We start from the raw sequence: 20,144 nt of genomic DNA on the forward strand, positions 1-20,144 counted from the left end.
CTAGGTACACAAACTGGTTCAAGGGCTAAAGCTCTCCTTGGACCTTTTTGAACTCTGATGCACACACAGGTAATAACTGTGAGCAAAATGCAGAAAAGCCCAACTATACAGAAAGGAAATTCACAGCAGCCTTGGTCTGAGAAGAGGTAATACAGGACTTTCTGGTGAACTCAGCCGAAGCATTTCTCATTTGAGCTTTAGGGAGAAAAAAAGTTGATTTCATCATAAGCAGGAAATTGCTTCTGGGAGAAAGACAATGATGCATGAATATTCTGGTAACCTAAAATACTCCATTCACATTTGCTGATTGGCTTAAATTATCGGAGAAACTCATAGATGGATTGGCTTTGCCCTCAGCAGTCACCATCTATTACCAATGTTCTAGGGGCTTCTCCGGAAAGGTCATAAATCAGCCAGCTGAAAACATACATAAAACATTAAAGAAGGTGAGTTTTCCTTCTCTTTACCAGGAAGCAAACCCCATCTCCAGAGTCCTAAATGAGACAGTGTTTGGGAAGCATTTTGGGTCCTTGATGGCTGAAGCAAAGGATGCAGTTTACAGCATTACTTTTGCTGACATACACACATGAAGAATTGTTGAATTCAGACTATGGGCCAGATCCTGGTCTCAATTATAAATTAATAATAAACCTGGACCCATTGTGTTAAAAACGGTGCATTTCCACAGATGTAGGCTGAGCAGCTGAGATCAGAGTAAAGTCCTGAGGAAAACAGATTTCATTTGGATTCAGCTATACCTTTGTTATAGGAAGTCAAATAAAGCTGAGTAACTATTTTAAAGATCTGATTTTTGAGAAGCCCTAAGTCCACCTCAGGCTCCCCCAGTACCATTCAACCCCAACACCAAACGTCTGCAATCTAAAATCTTAACATGTTAGAGGTGTAATCCAAAGCCCATTGGACTTTTGGGGATTCTTCTCATTGACTTCTCTGTGCTTTGTTCCACCATCATAACAACTGCAGTCCAGCTGCTACTATCACTTCTTACTTTAAGAAAACACATAATCCTCAAACAAAATTGGTTTAACTCATGCAACCCAAACCACAGTGGATTACATTGTGGCTGGTTGACTGCAAAACCTCACCACTATCAGAATTTTTTAATTATTCTTCCATAATTTCATCTCAATGCCTTCAAAGTCATACTCGGGCTGAGAGGTACATTCTGATTACTAAGGAGAAACCCCACTGACCTCCTCTCACAATGACAGTTATGTCCAAGTTCCAATTTCCATAACAAGTAAAGACTGTTGGAAGTAACACTGTGGCTCTTCCAGAAATGAGAAAGCCCATGGAAATGATAATCTGGACTCAGTGCAGAACGTCACTAAATAATAGGAACATAAAAACCTGTGACTGCTGCCATACCTTTTAAATAAATCAAGACATGAATTATCCATGGGCCAGCACAGGTTTACTGATCTCTACTAGGATGTCATGCTACCTGTTAGACACCCTGTTTGTTACCAGGAGAAACAGCTATTGTGCTGGAACACAATTACTACACCAGCTGTAAAAAATAATTTATTTTCTGTAAAACAGAGCATGGCCTAAAATAATTTAAAAAATAATAATCCTTGAGGAGCATCATTAAAGTGATGTCTTAGAGCTTCAGTAACATTTGCATTTCTTCTGCTGTTTAATGGAACAGATTTGCCAACACTTCAGGCTTTTCAAGAAAGGAGGATCTATATGAAGATCATATCCCTCAATAACTTGTGAACTATTTCAAATAGTGGTACAAGCTCAGGGTTATCTCTTCTGATTGACACAGATGATCTCCAGCACACATTAATAACTGCAGTGGAAGATTTGTTCACAATCTTGCTGGAGCCCAAAGTGACCCTTTTAGGCAATGGGTCAAATTCTCCAATGTTTCAGCATAAGGAGTTGTGCTTCCACAGAATATGGGCATGATTTAAATGTCATACAAATCTGAGTAGACTAAGGAAGAAATAGATGTAGTAAGGTATAAGAAACGTAATACCTTGTGCTTACGGAGGCTCCCTGGGCTGGTGGGTGTGGAGATCGGGGACTGCTTTGATTTGGGTGTAGACAGCTGACTGCTTGAGGTCCCGTTTGCTGTCAGAAAGTAAGACAGAAGCTAGCAATCAGACAAGCAAGAGGATGATCTTCTTTCTCCTCTGGGGACACGGAAGGTATCCAAAAGTTTAACACAGAAACACTATAGATTATTCATGGTAGGCAGGAGAAAAAAAACATTTGAATGCTATGGCTGTTCACCCAACTTAAGGCTTTCAGCTGTTCAGGGTAATAGACTGTGAAATACAAAATATATTGAAGGAGCAATATTTTACACTGCAAATATTCACCAAATTGATCCGAGACATACATGACCAGAAAAACAGAAAGACAATTTCTATGTTCTCAAACAGTTTAACGCAATTGAAACCACATAGCATTTAAAGGCATGAGTGGAAACCAGAGGCTGCAGAGATCCTGGATCCTAAACAAGAAATAGTCACATTACAAATTAGACAAACAGCTGCCTAAAATGCCCTGGATGTAGTTAGCTGTGGCTGGGATTACATGACCAAAAGAGCCCTTCTGAAGCCCTGGTGTAAGCACAGGGTGGCACGTGCCTGTCCACCTCTGTGGCGAGAGGCCAGAGCTGGCACCTCCACTGCCTGCACCGGGGAGGTGGACGTGGTCCATCACGGGGAGGAACAGGAGAATCACATCATGCAATGATCCTCTTGCAAAGATCAAAATCTGGCCTTTTGGGTTGCTTTGTTTGTTCATGTTGCTTCCAAGAAAATGTAGTTATTCTCCATGTAAAAAAATATGGTTCATTTAAATCAAATGGCTTTTGGAAGGGTCATTCACTAAGACCTTCACAGACCTGGCTTTTAGTTAAAGCGAAGGGCCCCAGGTCTATGTCAGGCCAAGCTATTACACATTTATTGAACTAAAAAGGAATGAAAGTAAACAGCATATTATGCAAAAAAATGAAGGGAAATAAAATGGAATATGGATAAATTATTTTTTTCCTACAACTGATGTTCTTTGAAGTAAGCTAATGTCTTTGATCATTGCCAGGTGTCACAATACATATTTCATAAGGACATACTTGCACACATGAACTTGGCCATTCATAGGTTGTGTATCAGCTCCAGGGACACAGACCCTCTTGTTACCACGGGTTGTAAACATACAGCACCAGCAGCATTACTTGAGGGAAGGAAATTCAAACTCATGCTAGCTGTGTCCAAGCATATTGTCTTTTCTGGCCTTTTCTTTTTGCAATTCAAGGAGCAGCAAGCTGGAGGCCTTATAAGCATTAAACTACGTATCCCAATCAAGTCTTCGAAAGTGACATTTCCAAAACCTACTCCAGATGTTAACATATTCAGCACAAGCCACAAAACTAAACCCCAAATATTTTGATTGCCATCTCCTTACATGGCAACAGTGTCGCCAGCCCTCCGGCTAACTACACAAATCCCTACCCCTTTTAAAGAAAGCATCTGAAATGGTGTTGGCGTTTCAGAGAGAGAGAGAAAGACAAACGTACAACGATCCAGGCTTGTTGTCCTGCTCTCTAAGTGCCCAGTATCTCTCTATACCATTACTCTAACTGTAAAGGCACGCACACAGGCAGATGGATGGTTGCAGCATATGGGACTTACACTTTCAATTGTAATAGCTGAATATGCAAATCAGTCACTTAAAATTAAGCAAGTAGTTGAGTGTCTGGAGGAGACCTAAGAAGTGTATAAAGTATCATGAAGTAAGAAGAAAGTGTGAGAGTGTTGTATTTTTTAAAGTAAAACCGGTGTAACTCTTGCTTTAATGCCCAGGACAGCCTCATTCCTCCTCTCTGTTCCCTTCTTGTGAGAAAGAGGGGGCAGTTAAGGTTCATAGTATCACTGGCCCAAATGCAGAGGTCGTACATGTGAATTCAAGTGAGTGTAAAGAAACATGTGGTCTAAGCCACAGGACAAAGGAGGAGTTATGTTGAAGCGTAACTTAATGCTTTAACATGTTAAAGCAGCTCAGGCTCAGCAGATCCATGGTGATGTGTGCCCTCCGTCTCTATACCCATCAAAGAGGGGGCTATTCCGTACAGGTGGGCTTTTTCCCATTACAAATACACCTCACTGAGGAAACAGATATTTCTTAAAAGGTGTAGAAATAATGATTTATAGGGGAACAGAGTGACCTTTGCCTCCCAGTTCCACTCAGACCGTTCTTTATTGGTGGTGGGGGGGAAAACCTAGTTATGGAAACCCAGAAACTGTTCCACACGGGTCCCTGCACAGTGACATGCCACTCTTCACTTTGCTCCAGTTCTACAAAGTGAGCTACCCTCGAGGCTGCTGGGGAAAAAAAGTAGAGTTCACTAACTTTATGCTATATAATGAAGGCTATTCAGAAAAAAAGAACTTAGATCTCTTTTTAGTTTGGTTTTTTTTTTTCCCCAAGAGACTTCAGATTTTCTATTAAAGAAAATGTGGGGTACAATAACACTAATATAATCTGCGTTAGCTAGAATCCATCTCTGATTTCTAAAATGCCTCTTTCTTCATTTATTTCCAATTGTCACTAATCCTGAGGCAGGAAGTAATCCTTCCTCAGATGAAGAATGCCACTTAACAACTGTACAAAGAACCCAAATTTCCCTTCCACAAACAGGAAGACTGGAAGAATGGCTAACAGGCAGTGTGCAGCAAATAGATGTAATTGCTGCAGGGAAGGAGAGAAATTCCCTAATACAATGAGACTTTAAGTGCTACAACAGGGATGTTAATATTTTATGAGCACCGAAGAAAAAACAGATGTGACATCCAAATCAGAAATCCAATGAGACGGATGTATATCATTACAAATATTCACAAAGAATTTTGCAGCAGGAGCAACAATTAAGAAGCCCAGTTTAATTTTCTCTATGTCTGCTAATGAAGAATAGTATTCATAATCAGACTGTCACACATTTCTTTTGAACTCAAATGCAAGAAAATAACAAGAGGCAAAGAGCAGATCCCAGGTGGTGTGTAACGCTGCTGCTCTACTAAAATCTGCTGATGACTTATGGTAGCTAAGTATCTCATGTAAGGTCAGCTATTGGAAACCATCCTTTATAACCAGCTTTCATTGGAATTAATTTGGTTTTTTCCCACCGCATTATTGTTTACATATTATGTCTTATTTATGTCATTGTATTTGCTTTGCAACTTCAATTTACCTTAAAGCCCCTTTGTGCATATGACACGTCCTTTAATTGCATGAACATGTGCACTGCCTTTTTTCATAGGATCATTCAGCGCATGAAACAATTTGTACTCTGAAGATCAATCAGGCTTGCCCAACAAATGAGTGGGAGGATGGAGAATATAGCACCATGTCGTGTTTGAGATGGCTGTGAGAGGTACAGGTAAACTGAATTCTCTGCCTGCTTCTCCCACAGATAATTTGGCCAGACTTGTTATATGCAGCTGTTCCTTGAGTGTTGCTTGGGTATGTTTGGATGACTGGGACTCTGGATCTGAATTTCCAGCAATGATAAGCACTGAGACCTGTAAATGGGGTTAGTGAGGTCCATCTGTCTTGAACGCACATTTCTATCAATAAACAGAAAAAAGAAAAAGCAGACCCCAAGGATCACGGAGTGCTCAGAATGTGTGGGGATATCTCTATTTCCATCAGTTTGTAAAATAAGGTTAATACTCCTTGCTCCATTGGGGTTCCCAGGGTCCTGCAAATAAATACCTAGTTTGAGGAGCACATGCCCATACATCACAAGAGTGAGAGAAAGAACCATGAAATATGTGGATAGTTTTGTCTCCAGGTCAGGTTTTGAAGCACCACCAAGAAAATAAAGAGGGGCAACAACCAGAACAAGGACAGCATAAAGAAAATGTAGAAGTAGCAGCTCATTTAGTGAGCACAAGCCATCCTGCCCTCCAGGATAGAGGAGCCTGTGGGAAAAATAAAGACTCCAAGGTAGTGTTTATTCAAGAGTGGAAGAATTCAGATTACACAGGCATCATTCGCTCAGGCACCTTCTAACTCCCAAGCACTCTGCTCTGCAGCGTTGGCACCTTTTTCTCATCATGTTTTGTGAGGGTGATCTCTCTACTGGATGCGTACTGTGGATTGTCAGCTAGCAGAATGTAAGTAAGCGCAAGTGGGATAACAAGCTGCTCTATCTTGTGTGCAATCCAAAAGACATCTGCTGCCTTTTTAACACATTCATATATAATGACCCTGGGGAGCCAGATCTGCAGTCGGGACAGACTGACATTCTGTATCTGTTTTGCTAATTGCTGCTGCCATATGAATATGCTTTTGTCCCTCTATCCAAACCCTTCCATTAGAGGACTGAGAAATTAAATTCCTGCAGCAGTGCCTCAGAGCCCTGTTCGTAGGCTCCATGAGCCAAATCAAGGCAAAGCTAGGGAAAGAAATTTTCAAATTTCAGCTCAGGTACCTGTGGCTCTGCACTGCAAAGAACTAAGGTCATGCTGGTTTTAGAAATCATAAATTCTCCTATCACAGCCTGTGTATCTATACAGCTGAACCCCTATTTGTTAGGTGAGGTACTGTAAGATAAATTCATATTCTTCTAACAAAGAAGCAACGGCAAATGACATCATTATTTTCTCCCCTGTATTTCTCCCCTGAGATTTATCTCTGTCTTCTGTTTGGTTTGACTTCTTATTGGAGTGTTCTGTTAAATAAATTTTGCCAAACTTCATCCTGACCCTACCCCATTTAAATCTCAGGGACCGTAGCAGCAGCACAGGGACTTATCTCCTTACACTCAGTTTTGCTCTTGTCATGATAGGAGAAAGAAGTGGATTATATACTGCAGGTGCAGTTTAGTCTGGATTTTATTGCTCTAAACTATGTCTTTTAGCAAAGCTGACTTCATGGAAAGAAAAACAGAAGCTAGAAAAAAAACATAGAAGCTTTGTAACTCCAATTCTGTGCTCTAAATTGGCATAAAATATAATTGGGTCATCCCCAATAGAGATCTTATTTTTTAAAAGCACCAAGTCTGACAGGGGCTCACAGGCTCCCTAGGAGACCTGCTTCAGTAATTAAGATGCTTATAATTGAAAAGTGTTCCTAATATCTGATCTATATGTCCCCTATTAAAGATTAAACCCATGACCTGTCTTATCCTTATTTGGAGAGTGTTCAATTATCCCTTCTCAGTCTTCTTTTTTTCTAAGTTGAATCAGTTCATTTCTTTCACCCTTTCCTCCCAAAGCAGTTTCTGAACCCTAGGAAATTTCTTCTGGGTTTTCTCCAGTTTGCCTATGTCTTTCTTAGCATGTTCAGTCCATACAAAAACCCAACAACCTAAGCTCAACTAAGGGCAGATGAAGACACCACTCCCTTCCAGTCTCAATTCACACCTGATATACGAGAAACTAGTTCAGCTCTGCTAGCTAACATTTGGGAGACAGAGAAGAGAAAGGCACTTGGATACATTCTTGTAGAGGGAGAAGTAAAACCCTGCTGTATTTTGCTAACCACATGTTGGGGGAGTTACGTGAAGGATACAGATGAAAGACTGCATCACAGCCCCAGCACCAAAGAGATGGGAAACTAAAGGATATACTGGGAGCCCAGTGGGAACTGCTGGCAAAGCAGCCAGGGCCTTCCAGTCAAGGAATAAGTGAAAACACCCCCATGATGAAATGATCAGCACAGTGTCTGGAGGAATAGCTGAATCAAAACAGAAATACACTGGCATTGCTGAGAAGGTATATGTATGGGTTTGAGGTTAATGAGAGAAGGAAGAAAGGATTCTCCTTGGGAATATAAGGACTGTGGTCTGTTACCATCTGCTTATAGCAAAGCACTTTGTCATTCTTCATTCATTCATTTAATTTTCATTCATTCATTTAATTTTCATTCATTCATTCATTTAAATGATTGTATGGTAAATAAAGAGATAAAAGTACTGTGCCAAGAAAACAGTGTTTAACATGCTTCTGTGGATTAGCTACCTCATTTTTTTAATATCCTTGGAGCTGAAGGGCTCTGGCTGCCTAGAGGGAATTGAGCTTTTCACAGTGAGGCCATGACATATCTAGGCAGGAGGCAAATTACCTCCGGCAGAAGGTAGCAATTCAACCAGTGAACTCAAATCGCTGCAGCTGAGAGCTGGCACTCTCTGTGCAGTTGCACTTCTTGCGTGGCCTTTTGTCCTGACGATTTTAACAAAATATTTTGTTTATGTGTGCTTTGTTGCTCCATGTTAATCCTTGTTGTTTTGGAATGGGAGCTGACCACTTAGGTGGCTCACTACCAGAATTGCTGTAACAAGATAGTCAAAGAATACATTACAGTTCACATCTAGCTGGTGATAGGAGCATTTAAATGGGTTAGAAGCTGCTTCCTTTTCAGTGCTAGATTTACAGACTTACCACATATATTTCCTTCTGTATTCTGCTGTCGTTCTGACTGAGAGGTGGCCCCAGAGACCACAGTCAAGAACAAAGTTTTGGGTGCCATCAGGGGAAACTGGACTCCAGACAGCAGTACAGTCTCTCTATGGCTCTCCTAGAAAGCTAGTTATACCTGGATCTATGTTTCTCACCTGGATCTATGTTTCTCATTGAGAAGTAGATCACTAAATCCATAGCCAAAAACAGAAGGATATCAAAGATGAATGGAGAACACCTGGCACAGAAGGCAGAACCCTATATATAAAGCTTCCAGGCTAACAAATTAGCTCAGATGAGAATCTGCACAGTCTATGATGATGGCTAACACAACATCAGGCCACACAGTCGTATTCATTCACCTGCATAACCTGACAGTTTACTGTGGCAGGACAGAATGCATTAGAGAGCACGCAGGTTACTGGAGCAGTCTCTGATCCACTGGGACATAGGTAGTGCCTTGCTAAGAGTGTGGCTTGCCTTTGTTGGAAGGTCTGGAGCACATGCTACAGTCACTCTGCTGCTGGAGATGTCTTTTGTCTCTGTCAATCTGTGAGATAATAGCTTTGGGTTTAGCAATATTATTCTCCAAATGCTTTCAGAATACACAAAAAGCCCCAAATAAAGTGCCTTGAAGTTCTTTCCTGTGCATGATTCCACGGGTAGTTTACAGAGCTCTGTATACAGATTGTATCATTGCATTGGAAGATCCATTGGGAAAGAAGGCATGAACACCTGAAATAATGTACTCAGAGCCACAGGGTGAGTCAGTGGAGGAGACTGAAATAAAGCACAAGTCCCCAGATACCCCAGCCTGTGTGGAGGATAGCTGCTGCTCGGGCACAAAGCATTGCCACAGCTTTGAATAAAAAGTGTTTTATTTATGTTGACACATCAAGACCAGAAGTGTTCCTACAGTGAGTGGAAGGGAAAGCGGATGCAATGTTTGCATGCTGTCAATGTTACAACCTCAGAATTAGCACTAGCAAGCTCTTCTGAAGTAGTTTTTTCTTTTCTCTCTCTGCTGTAACTTGTTATAGGACTTACTACTTCTGCCCACCATCTGCTGGCAGCATCGAAGCTCTTGCCAAGAAGTGAGGCACAGTTGTGCATGCACAATCTGCTTCAAGCCTTAGCTGCCTCTGTGGGCAATGCATGCAGGCCACAGTCCACATGTAAATCCACTGCATTCCCATGTTGCTGCTGACAAATGACGTACAATTTTCCCATATGCTTTAACAGGCAAACAGATTAATTAGGATGAGAAATGGAAGAAAATAATGTCCTTTTCTGTAACGGCAGTGTGCTGTAATGAGGAGGGTTCAGCCTTCTTTCACTCAAGCAGCACAGAGATTTACTTCAGAATCTGCATTTACATCAGTGCTCAGACATGTCACAATGGCCTTAGAGTCTATGGTGGAATAAAGGATACAGGCACCTACATGGAAAAGAACTGAAAAGAACCAAAACTAACAACACAGAATCAAGGAAACTCCAAGTTCTGATATGACAACCATAGCAGAGTGACAGACAGCAAAGACAAAAGGTACAAATGGGTAGGAGATCAAACACATAGCAAAAATATTTAATATACTTGAAATAAAAATGCTTTTTAAATAGTTTCACATTTAATAGTGTGAAATAGGTGAGAATTCTGAAAAAAATGGGTCAGATAATCTTTTATTAATCAGGCTTCATTCAGCTTTCCTTGCCTTTTTAATGTGATAATTCAAAATCCAGCTAAATGTAAATATTGATGCTTAAGTCATGTGTAAACCCACTTACTTTTTTACAAATGCAAGGGACAAGTACATAAGATGGTATTCCTTTCTTTCTGTCCTGAGAAAACAACGATCTTTGATTACCTTTCCAGTGCTGAAAGAGTTCAGTCTTTTTTAATTCTTATTAAGCAGGACAGGCTGCAATTTTTTTCTCTATTGAAATCACAGGAAAGTACGAAAGACCCTTGTCTAGATGGATTAAAGAAACCTGATTTGTCCTTCATTACTGGCCTTAACTCCAGGAGCTGGCCATTGTTCAGCATTTCTGGTTATTTTAATCTCCTTCTGAAAGGCCCTACTAACTGTTCATTAAACTTCATCAGATGACTCACCGTTTTGTTCCTGTGAGTCATTCAATCAGTTAAAATCAGGAACACAATAGTTGCCATTTCACATTAGGCTATATGTTCATGCAATAAAGTCTAGTTCTGATGCTAATTAGCACCTGATGCTTATGGAGAAGGTTTAAATGCTGTTTCACAACTCATGCATGAGCTGACTTTTAGATCATTGAATGGGTGTTGTTCGTTTTTTTTAAAATCAACAACATACTTCCCATCATGCCTTCAACATACCTACGGAAGTTTACCATGCATTTGGGATTGTAAAAGCTTTTCAGATTATATCAAACCTGAGTTCAAGAACAACCAACACTGGAATCTTGAAGGAAAACCATGACATTAACTATGACTATAACTTTTCTAAAATCAGAGTCTTGATGAGACATGTGCCAACAAATTTAACACTGTCTAAGTAGCTGAAGAACATCAGGAGCCCCTAAACAAATTAACTACTTCCTGGGGAAAATCTTTCTGAATATTGTCAAGAGAACGTTATATCCAGTAAATCAATACCTACTGATGGTCAACTGTTGTGTGGTGTTCACATGCAATATGCAATGTGGTACCATGAAAGTGAACAGCAATCTCTGTTTTGTATCACCTGTGTTAATACTGTGGGTCACTTGAATGTCAGCTATGAAGCTCTCCTGGAACCCTGAAGTGCTTATTTGGTGGCTCGGCCATTTCAGTGAAAGACCATGTCTAGTTCTCTTTTGGAAAAAAACAGGCAAACAGATGACACACCTCGAAGTCCACCCTCTCCATCATGACTCTAAAAATTCTCCGTGACTCTAAAAATGATCAATTAATTACCAGAAGTATGATATTCAGCCTGGCCTTTAATTTATAGGCTTTGGGGCTCTCCAGGTGTGCTACACCACCAGTCCAGTTGCGCTACACCACCAGTCCAGTTGCTACTGAAAAGGGAGAGAGGCATCTCAAGTGGGGCAAGCTGCTGCAGCAAATTAAGATTCCCATTTTCCTTCTCTTCTATTACTGAATGAATGTCTCAGATCCACATCAATGAACCCATCACCACTTCTCCAGTTGCAAGGTCACTGGTCTTCTTTAAATAATGATTAGAAGGGGACACTTCTGACCTGTGCAATAATTAACATTTGCATTGCACAGGAGGTTATTCTAAATCAGTCTGTACCTGTAGGGAACATATGGGAGCACTGTGGACCTTGATTTCCTGCCTGAGAAATGGAAACCTCTAAAATTTTGTTAGGGCAGGAGGCTGTGAGACAGTGGTTGGTATAACCTAAAGCCACAACTGCACTTAACCAACCAGAGAATTCGTCTCCAATATCTATTAAGTGCCACTGTACACTAGCACCAGTTCCTTCTTTTTGAAAGATGCCAAAGTTTCATATGCAAGCACCCGAGGTCAGTGTATCCAAAGACACACAATGTGGTTTTCTCTTGAGCACAGTTAATATTCAGACACCAGAAAACAATCACTCACCATCTTGATGGTTACCTGAATCGGCTGGAGACTTGCTCCGGCGCATGGGGGCTGGACTCTTTGCTGAGCTCTTCTGAGGGGTGGGAGATGACTTACTGCCCGTGGCAGCCGCAGGGCTCCCTTTCATCACCCGGCACTCTAAGGGAACAGACAGCAGCCGTGGTTATGTCCCTGCCTACTCCTGCTGCCTGCGGGCACCAGCTATGAAACACCCACGGGCAGCTTAGGGCTTCGTCTCCAAAGCGCTGCAGAAAACATCAATTCCAAAGGAAAAGCTGATATCTTCACATTTTCTCCAGAGCAGAAAGGAGACTTTTTTGGGGGGAGGGCAAAAAGGAGAACAGCTTTACGCCTCTAGAGGAGGTACTGAGACAGTGCACGTCAAGATCAGGCTGGCTCCCTAGCAGGGCCCATCTTCATACCTGTGTCCCACCCAAGGTTTTCTGCCCTTCCCCTTGCCTTGGTTCTCACCAACTAGTCAGCACAATGAAAATGATCAACACTGATCAAAGGAATAATCAGGCCCAAAAAAAGAGTTAATTTGCTGTTACCCTTCCATGAAGACCTAGTATGAGGAGCCAAATTTATGCAGGTGCAGAAAGCCAGCAAACAGCTCATGGCACGATGTAAAGTCCTCCGAGTGGCAGATGGGCCATTTGCCCCAGGAGGCTTCCACCCAGCCTGAATCAACCTCTTCTGTGGTTTCAACAAGCTGCAACTTTTCAGATGCAGAAAGCAAAGATGACAAAGTGGTTTTACAAAATATGTCCTCTGCGCTGGCTACTCATGCCTTTCAGAAAGGTTTGTATAAACCAGTCTGGTAGATTTATGTACTTGAAAACATGAGCAGATGAGAAGCCCAACTGTGTTTTCTTAAAAAATAAATAGGCCAGGAAGAGTGAAAAATGTAAAGATGACCTACAGTGTCCTGCAGAAGGGAACTGAAATGCTGACAAACCTCTGTGTGTCCCTAGATTTCAGGCATGCCAGATCTTCAAAACCAGGGTTTATTTACATTGGGACCTAACAGAAAATGCACTTTCCACCCCTCAAGTTATTAACTCAGTTAAGAAGGCAGCAATTAAAAGGGGATTTCCTTTTTGTCAAATGCTAACTGGCCTCACCTTATCTCCTACAACAAATCGTCCTCACCAAAGTGTGAAAAGTAGGTCTTTTTTACAGGCGTGAATTAGGTGTTCCTCATACAGACGTTTTTGTGGGTAAGTTCAGCTCAGCATGCATGGGCTGGGCTGAGGGCTCCGAGGGCTCCCTTGACTGGATTCCCTAATGGGAATCAACTAAAGCAGCACATAGCGGATAAAGAATTGGTCAACCGAAAACAAGTTGTCTGACCTAAATGGATGTGTTATTTATTTATATATCAGTATATCTATGAAATTGTAATTGCCTTAATTTTTTCCCCAGGCTTTCCTCATTCTAGAACACCCAAGAGTCAGTCCCTTTTTCTTCCAGATGGTTTGCAAGAGAGTTTGCTGTTGGGTCATGCAGTACAAGAATATGAAGAGAGGATGCCCTGTGCTCCAGGGATACTGCATGGTGATAATTAAACCTACAATGAGTTTATACTCTCTCCTGCTAAATTAGTTTTGGAAACTATAAATCAGTGATATAAATAGTTGTGGGTTTTTTCCAAAGCTACTTGACTTCTCACAGGTGATGCCACAGAAAAGCTTGTAGGGCTCCAGCAGTGGCACAGCCCTGATTTTCCATACTTGAAGAGCAGCAATGACTTGGAGGGGGGGTATGGAAAGTAGACTATCCTCAATACTAAAGAATATAGTGTTTGATGAGACACTGTGAAATAGCCACTGGGGAGAGTATGCAAATAACTGCTCATGGCGTTAACCTGCCAAGCCAAAACACAGAGAAAACTCATCTTCTGTCACTGGAGAAATATTATTTTTCAATGGTCTTACATAAAAACAGTGCAATATTTGAATCTTAGAGCATGATTCATCTGCCCATAGGCACAAAATGCTATGTGAGATACACTAGAGTACAGCCTCCCCAGAGCAGAGTGGGTCTGCTGGTGCCCCCGTGTGATATCTGTCAATCCTGTATCACATGGGTATCTCTCAGAACCCAAGGGGGGCTTCAAAGGGTGTCAGACATCTATATTTGGTCACCTGAATTACTCCCTAAAAAATAAACCTAAAAAGGAAAGCTACTTTATATTGTGTCTTAAAAGATTTCAAATTTATTTTCTTCCCAGGGGAGTAATTCCTTGAAAAGTAACTCAGCTTTGCATTTTCCAGCACAGAAAGGCTGACTCCGAGGAATTCCTCCAGCTCAGCTGTGGGCAAGTGTCAGTACTCCAAAGGCAATCACTGAGCATCCTGAAACAAGGTTCCAAGGGTGGAAACCTGACTGTGCTGAAGTTACTGGAAACACGTCTCTAGATGCCACGGGGGGCATGACATTTCCATGGGCTGATGCTGAAACCAGTGGTTAAGAATGAGACATAGCAACATCATTTGAAAGGTGCTCAGCACCAGGGATTACAGGGCAGAAGCTGTGGTGGGCAGTCGGGGGAAAAAGATGACATAATCCTCTCTTAGCTATTTCTCATTTTGTTTCCTGATGTCCTGCCAGAGTGAACTTAATAACCAGCAATTGAAGTGCATGTTATCCAAACAGGCAAGAAAAAGTACTCCATGACAGAGGAGATTTTAAAAAGTGACATTTATCTGCAAGACCTCAGAGCTAACAGTTCTCCTTGCAGTATCTGACTCATAACAAGGGAAGATGATGGGTGTATAATGGGAAAACTTTGCTGGCTAATAGCTCTTCATCTGCTTCTTGAGAGGTGCAGGGCACACCTGCTCCCCTAAAAATACCACTGAGAGCTGCAGTTACTCGGTGCCTTCCCAACAGCAGGCTTGGCATATTTTTACTAGAGAACTCCAAGCTGGAAAAATCAGTAATAACCAGGAGTGTAGTCAGAAAGCTGGGCTTCCCATCAAGTTGTTCTGCTAGGACTGCATCCAAACTGTTTTACAGTGTGGAACTCCCCATGGAGCTGACTCAACTGCTGAGTGTTAAAAAAAATTATGAAACTCAGGTTACATATTGCTTCCCCAGCCTGACACAGGCTTTATTCTCTGCCTGCAAAGTTCCAGCTGGACCTTGGAAACTTTCTTTGAATTACCCAAGACCACCAGATGGGTTCATCTGGAGTACACAGGTCAGAAGTAACAGCCTCAAATAAAATCAGGCTTGCAAAGCATTCATAAAAATACAGTATTTGAAGATTAGTCTGCTTAACTTCCTGGTATACAGCAAAAGTCCTCTTTGCTTTTCAATGCCAAGCTAGTTTCTAGCATATAAGACAGCATGGGACTCCTGTTCCTTGTACAGGATACCTAGAGCTTTGGGAAATGAGCCTGAACGTTTGGAGACAACATTTTCTTCTAATTTAAATGGCAAAAGTTACATTAATTTACTGTTGCTGCACTCACTGGCACCAGCAGACAGCCTGCACTGTTGGTATATACAGTTGCCAGGTAGGGTAGGTGGTAATAGCTACAAGCAAGCTCTGCATATTCTGTGAAATAAAAGATTTTATGGCTTAATTGATCATAGAGACTCACATTATTACAGATCTGTGCCTGCAGTTGCAACAGAGACAAATAATGGTGCTGTCCCAGTCCTCCCCCTAAAGAGGGAATTACTGCCCTGCTTTTTGAATCAGCAGAAGCAAGCCGTGGAGGGAGTGATTTTTCTTTTAACAGTTCAATTTTTAATATTCACGTGTGTATGTAAGGACAAAAGTCCTTCTACTGTTTAGTTCTCAAGATAAATAAAAGTATCTTTCTGACTGCAACTGGATGAAATTGAGAGGATATACATGAGCAGCTTTTGCAGTAAATGTCAAATGGTGTAGAAATCCATCTATTCTGACTTGGGCTACCTCAGTCAGTATTTGCCTGATTATAATATCCACTGACTGTACAAGTATCACAGAAGGATGTGAAATTCCATGTGCTAGGTTTTAAAAACAGAACAAAAGCATGCAGCATTGTTATCTGATACAAGCAACCGAATAGAAAACAAATAAAAACACAAGACTGGAGCAGTGTGTGTTTGATGTTACCGCTTTCATCCAGAGAAAAGTCATCCTGTGCATAGCGGAATTTTTCTGGACCACAGGCAATAAACACATCATCATCCCCAAAGAAATCGTGGAGACAGGTCACCTACAGAGAGAGCAAAGTCATTAATTTTAGTTTTAATTGGCAACATTCTGATGTGGCTTAGTTTTAATTTAAACAGGAGGGAGCTGCCTCTCTGCTGTTCCCCCTGTCCCAGGGTAATTCAGTCCTACCCCCTGTAAGTCTGGTGCACAACACAACTTCTCTGGGAAAGTCAAGTGTAAACGTGTAATTTTAAATAAAAACACTAAAAAAAACCCAAAACCAAACCAAAGCCCAACTACCTTGCAAATTCTGTGAGATATGGCATTTCCAATCCATTCAGGAGTTGACAGAATACATTAATTACCTTAATGAATGACACAGGCATTCCTGAGCTACTTCTAAAATAAGCATCAGAGGTGCCCCCCATGCCATGTTGGCAGGCAAGGCTGTGACACCACTGCCCATGCCGATGAGTATCTCAGTACTAACAGAGCCTAAAAACTCAAAGAACCACTAAGAATGCAAAGAGCTACTGGGCACAGGTGCAGAAATGTGACTTTTCCTGAGCAGGCAATTTTGATGATAGGTATTAAAGCCAAAAGGTTTATCTGCGCCATTGAGGGAGAGACCCAAAGTATCATTGGACACCTTTCCCACCCAAGCATCATTTAAATTCCAGATGTGTCTCCTTCTCCCTGCTTTTCCACCAGACATGGGATGCTAAAGCACTGTTCCTGGCTGCAGAGCTGCCCACCCTACAGAATCCTGTTCAACATCTGCTTTTCTAGGTGCTGTGGTGTGAACAATGAGCCATTTAGATCTTTACACGGTTGCAGTTGTGGTAAGTCACAGTTACCAATGAAATAATTAATGTGATCACACAGCAACAGCAAGATAACTATGCCAGTGGTAACTCCACTGAAACCAGCAGTAATCGTGCAGTAACTCAAGATAATGCTATTGTGTTATATCCATGGACCTAAAGTTGATCTGAATCTTCTCGGTGCAATGACTAGTGGAAAACGGGCACAGCATAGCTCTTTAGAGAGATCCATAAACACCCAGACTTGTCATTAATCTCTTGTACAAAAATGCCTTTTATTCAGGCTCCTGGCAAGCTGATAGGTGCTCTTCCATCCTCAGAAAATGCTTTGAAAACTCATATGAAGTAGAAAGTAACGCTGTTTTTCTGAAGAGGAGAAAAACACTACTGAGAAAATGGTGGAAGTCTCAACTTTGTGTAGCTGTTCAAGAGGCAAGTGTTCAGCACAGCACCTGCCTCCAAGGGCCAGAGGGGCACCACAGCACACCTATACAACTGACTTTGTCCAGAACTTCAGCCTGAGCTCCTGACATCCCAGCCAGACACTAAGTACGGTGTCAGGAGGAGCAAAAATGCTCACCTGTGAACACACCAGAGGGAAACATCCCCAGCATCAGCCAGCCTGGTGCAGCCCAGCATAAATGTGGCATTTGTAAAGTTCCATTTTTTCAGGAGAATATTCCAAGGAACTGCAAGATTGGCACTGACGTTTATCATGGATGTATGAGGCTGATGCCGATGGCCAATGTTTTGGCATGTCAGGGCACTGGGGTCTTTGCAGAGGGTGGATGCATTGCAAGGGACTGGAGAGAGCACTGGAGATAACCCTGGGGAAACTTACTGTAGACAGAGCTGAATTTCCATATCTACTGATCTCTTAGAGATGGACTGTGAAAAGTTAATTTCAAGCTCTAATAAATCAACTATAAAGAAGGCATTTGGCTATCTTAATAAGGCTCAGTATTTCATACTGGTTAATGTAATGTATAATTAAAGCACTGCCTAGGAGTGCCAGCTCTGGTTATGATGCCAAGCATTAGTGAAAAGCTTGCTTTTTCACATCAGCATGACTTTCAAACTGGAGCAAGCTGAAATCTATGGCTTCAATCAAAGGTAGAATTCTCTTTGCAAACTTCAGTGAATACCAGTTTCTGTTTGCCTAAAATTAGGTTGAAAATAGTTAACATGTTACCTATAGAGAATTCTCCCACAGAAAAGAGATGACATTTCAAACCAGCACTTGGTATTACAGTCCTCCCCCTGAGGATGCATGGCACCGATTCATTTGCAAATAATTGGGTTTGGCTCAATACACAAGTTCCCATCTGAATGCTAAGTACTATACTTATGCCATGGAAAAGGCTCCTGCGTTGCTTAGCTCACCCCTTCAGCACAGAAACTGCTGCCCAGTTAAACACAGCGCAAAGCTAGAGCACAGCATAAGGGTTCAACAAATTTCCCAGCCTTTTAGATGAAATCAGAAAGAACCCACAGGCGCTTTTATTGCCTCCAGGTCATAAGTTGAAGTGTGTATTTTGTCCTTGAACTCCCCACAACAACCACAAGCAAAAAGAAAGTCCAGGCAACCAAGAAAGCCCTCAGATCGACGGGAAACACCAGCATGCACAAGGGTAGAAACCTGCTTACATGTCAAGCAGAGATACTCACAATTCACTTTGCTGCATTCTTGTCCCTCCAGATAGCAGGTTATTATGTGTATTTTATAATTATGAATAGCTGGCTGGATGAGTACTGGAGGCTTGTAAATTAATTAGATAATCTACTTGTTGAGCTCCTAGTATTCAGGAAACAATAACTTCTGCGTTTGCTTGATGTGTTACCCTTTGGTTTCCTGCTGTAACTTGCACTGTTAAGAACTCACCATTAAACGGTAGAAAAGACAGCCAGAAGCCAACCTCACTCTCATTAAATAGTGCAAAACACTGCACAATTCAGAAAATAACAGGTGTCACATGTTAGGAGGCTTTAGTTATGTTGCTTACGCTCACCATGTGTGTGGTATTTTCTATTTCCTTTTTGTTTATTAAACTTAAGTCCTTGATTATTACTGTGTGTCCCTGAGACATGCCCCATATGTATTGCTGTCTACATAAAGACACTGGAGTAAACTTTGTGAAAACACGTGATTTAAGTGCTGGGTCTCACAGCACGAGAGCCTGCTTGCCTAAGTGGTGCGTAGAAAAAGAAGAACACCAGGAGAAAGCCCTAGATACTGCTCATCACTGAAGGACATGAAGCTAAAGAGGATACAAGGTGGGAAGCAGGACCATGGACTTCTGCTGGGATAGCTGCTTTGAGACCTTAGCAGCCAGTACGAAACATTTCAGGGTTGTTCTTGACAAGCAAGGCAAACCTCTACCCTGCATTAATTATTTTAGGGGGTTTTAGTGAGTCCTGGATAACCTTGTAAGTCTTCTTATCTCCATTCTTAAAAAGTCTTTTTTCTCATGTTTTCTCAGTAAAAATAAAAAAACATAACAGGTCTCCCCACAAGCAGTCTAGAGTGTTTTGAAAGTACTTCCTTTAATCTACTATTCTAATTATATCCAATAATTAGTCTGAACACCGTGAAAGCCCTGAAAGCTCACATCAACCAAAATTTGCCCCAGCTGATAACCTGACAATCATTGGTTTCAAATGCTGCATTTTGCTCTTAGCCACAAGTTTATTAAAGCACAAGACAAAGGCCACCAGCAGCCTGCTAGTGCAAGGACCTATGCTGCTACCTGAAAATGCTGATTTTGTTGGTGACTAGTATCATGCACCCTTAGCAATGACACCAGAAACCCTCCAATCAGTAAGATTTTGCCTTTTTCCATTTTAAGTCTACAAGCTTTTTTATTTATAAGAGAACTTAAACTGGTGTATATAATTACAGCAGACAGGGTAAATAGCATTGATTTCCAAGATATATGTTCATGCCTTTGTTTAAAGGAGGATAATATTTAATTTGAAATTCAGGATTAAAAAGACAATATTGACTTTAAAAGGATCATACTGCATGAAATGTTTTCTCTCCAATTCCTGTAGCTTAAACAATTCCAATGAAGGAAGTTAAATCTTCACACTCCAGTTGATGAGGCACAAATTTATTTCTTACAAAGTAATTATT

The 20,144-nt window shown here is 41.4% G+C and overlaps 1 protein-coding gene across 2 annotated transcripts in view; it reads right to left on the reverse strand.

Moving 5' to 3' along the window:
* Window positions 1–20,144, reverse strand: part of DCX (doublecortin) — an 85,317-nt gene that overhangs the window by 12,513 nt on the left and 52,660 nt on the right. Inside the window, exons 4-6 of one of the 2 annotated variants that reach the window (XM_056359995.1) lie at window positions 16,146–16,248; window positions 12,047–12,169; window positions 2,009–2,103 (exon numbers count right to left, since the gene is read on the reverse strand). In XM_056359995.1, the coding sequence (XP_056215970.1) occupies window positions 2,009–2,103; window positions 12,047–12,169; window positions 16,146–16,248 (321 nt within the window). Of the gene's footprint in view, window positions 1–2,008; window positions 2,104–12,031; window positions 12,170–16,145; window positions 16,249–20,144 lie in introns of both variants that reach the window. The other variant, XM_056359994.1, reaches the window with a different exon arrangement.

This window comes from Falco biarmicus, chromosome 14 (genome assembly GCF_023638135.1).
Source record: "Falco biarmicus isolate bFalBia1 chromosome 14, bFalBia1.pri, whole genome shotgun sequence".
NCBI lineage: Eukaryota > Metazoa > Chordata > Aves > Falconiformes > Falconidae > Falco > Falco biarmicus.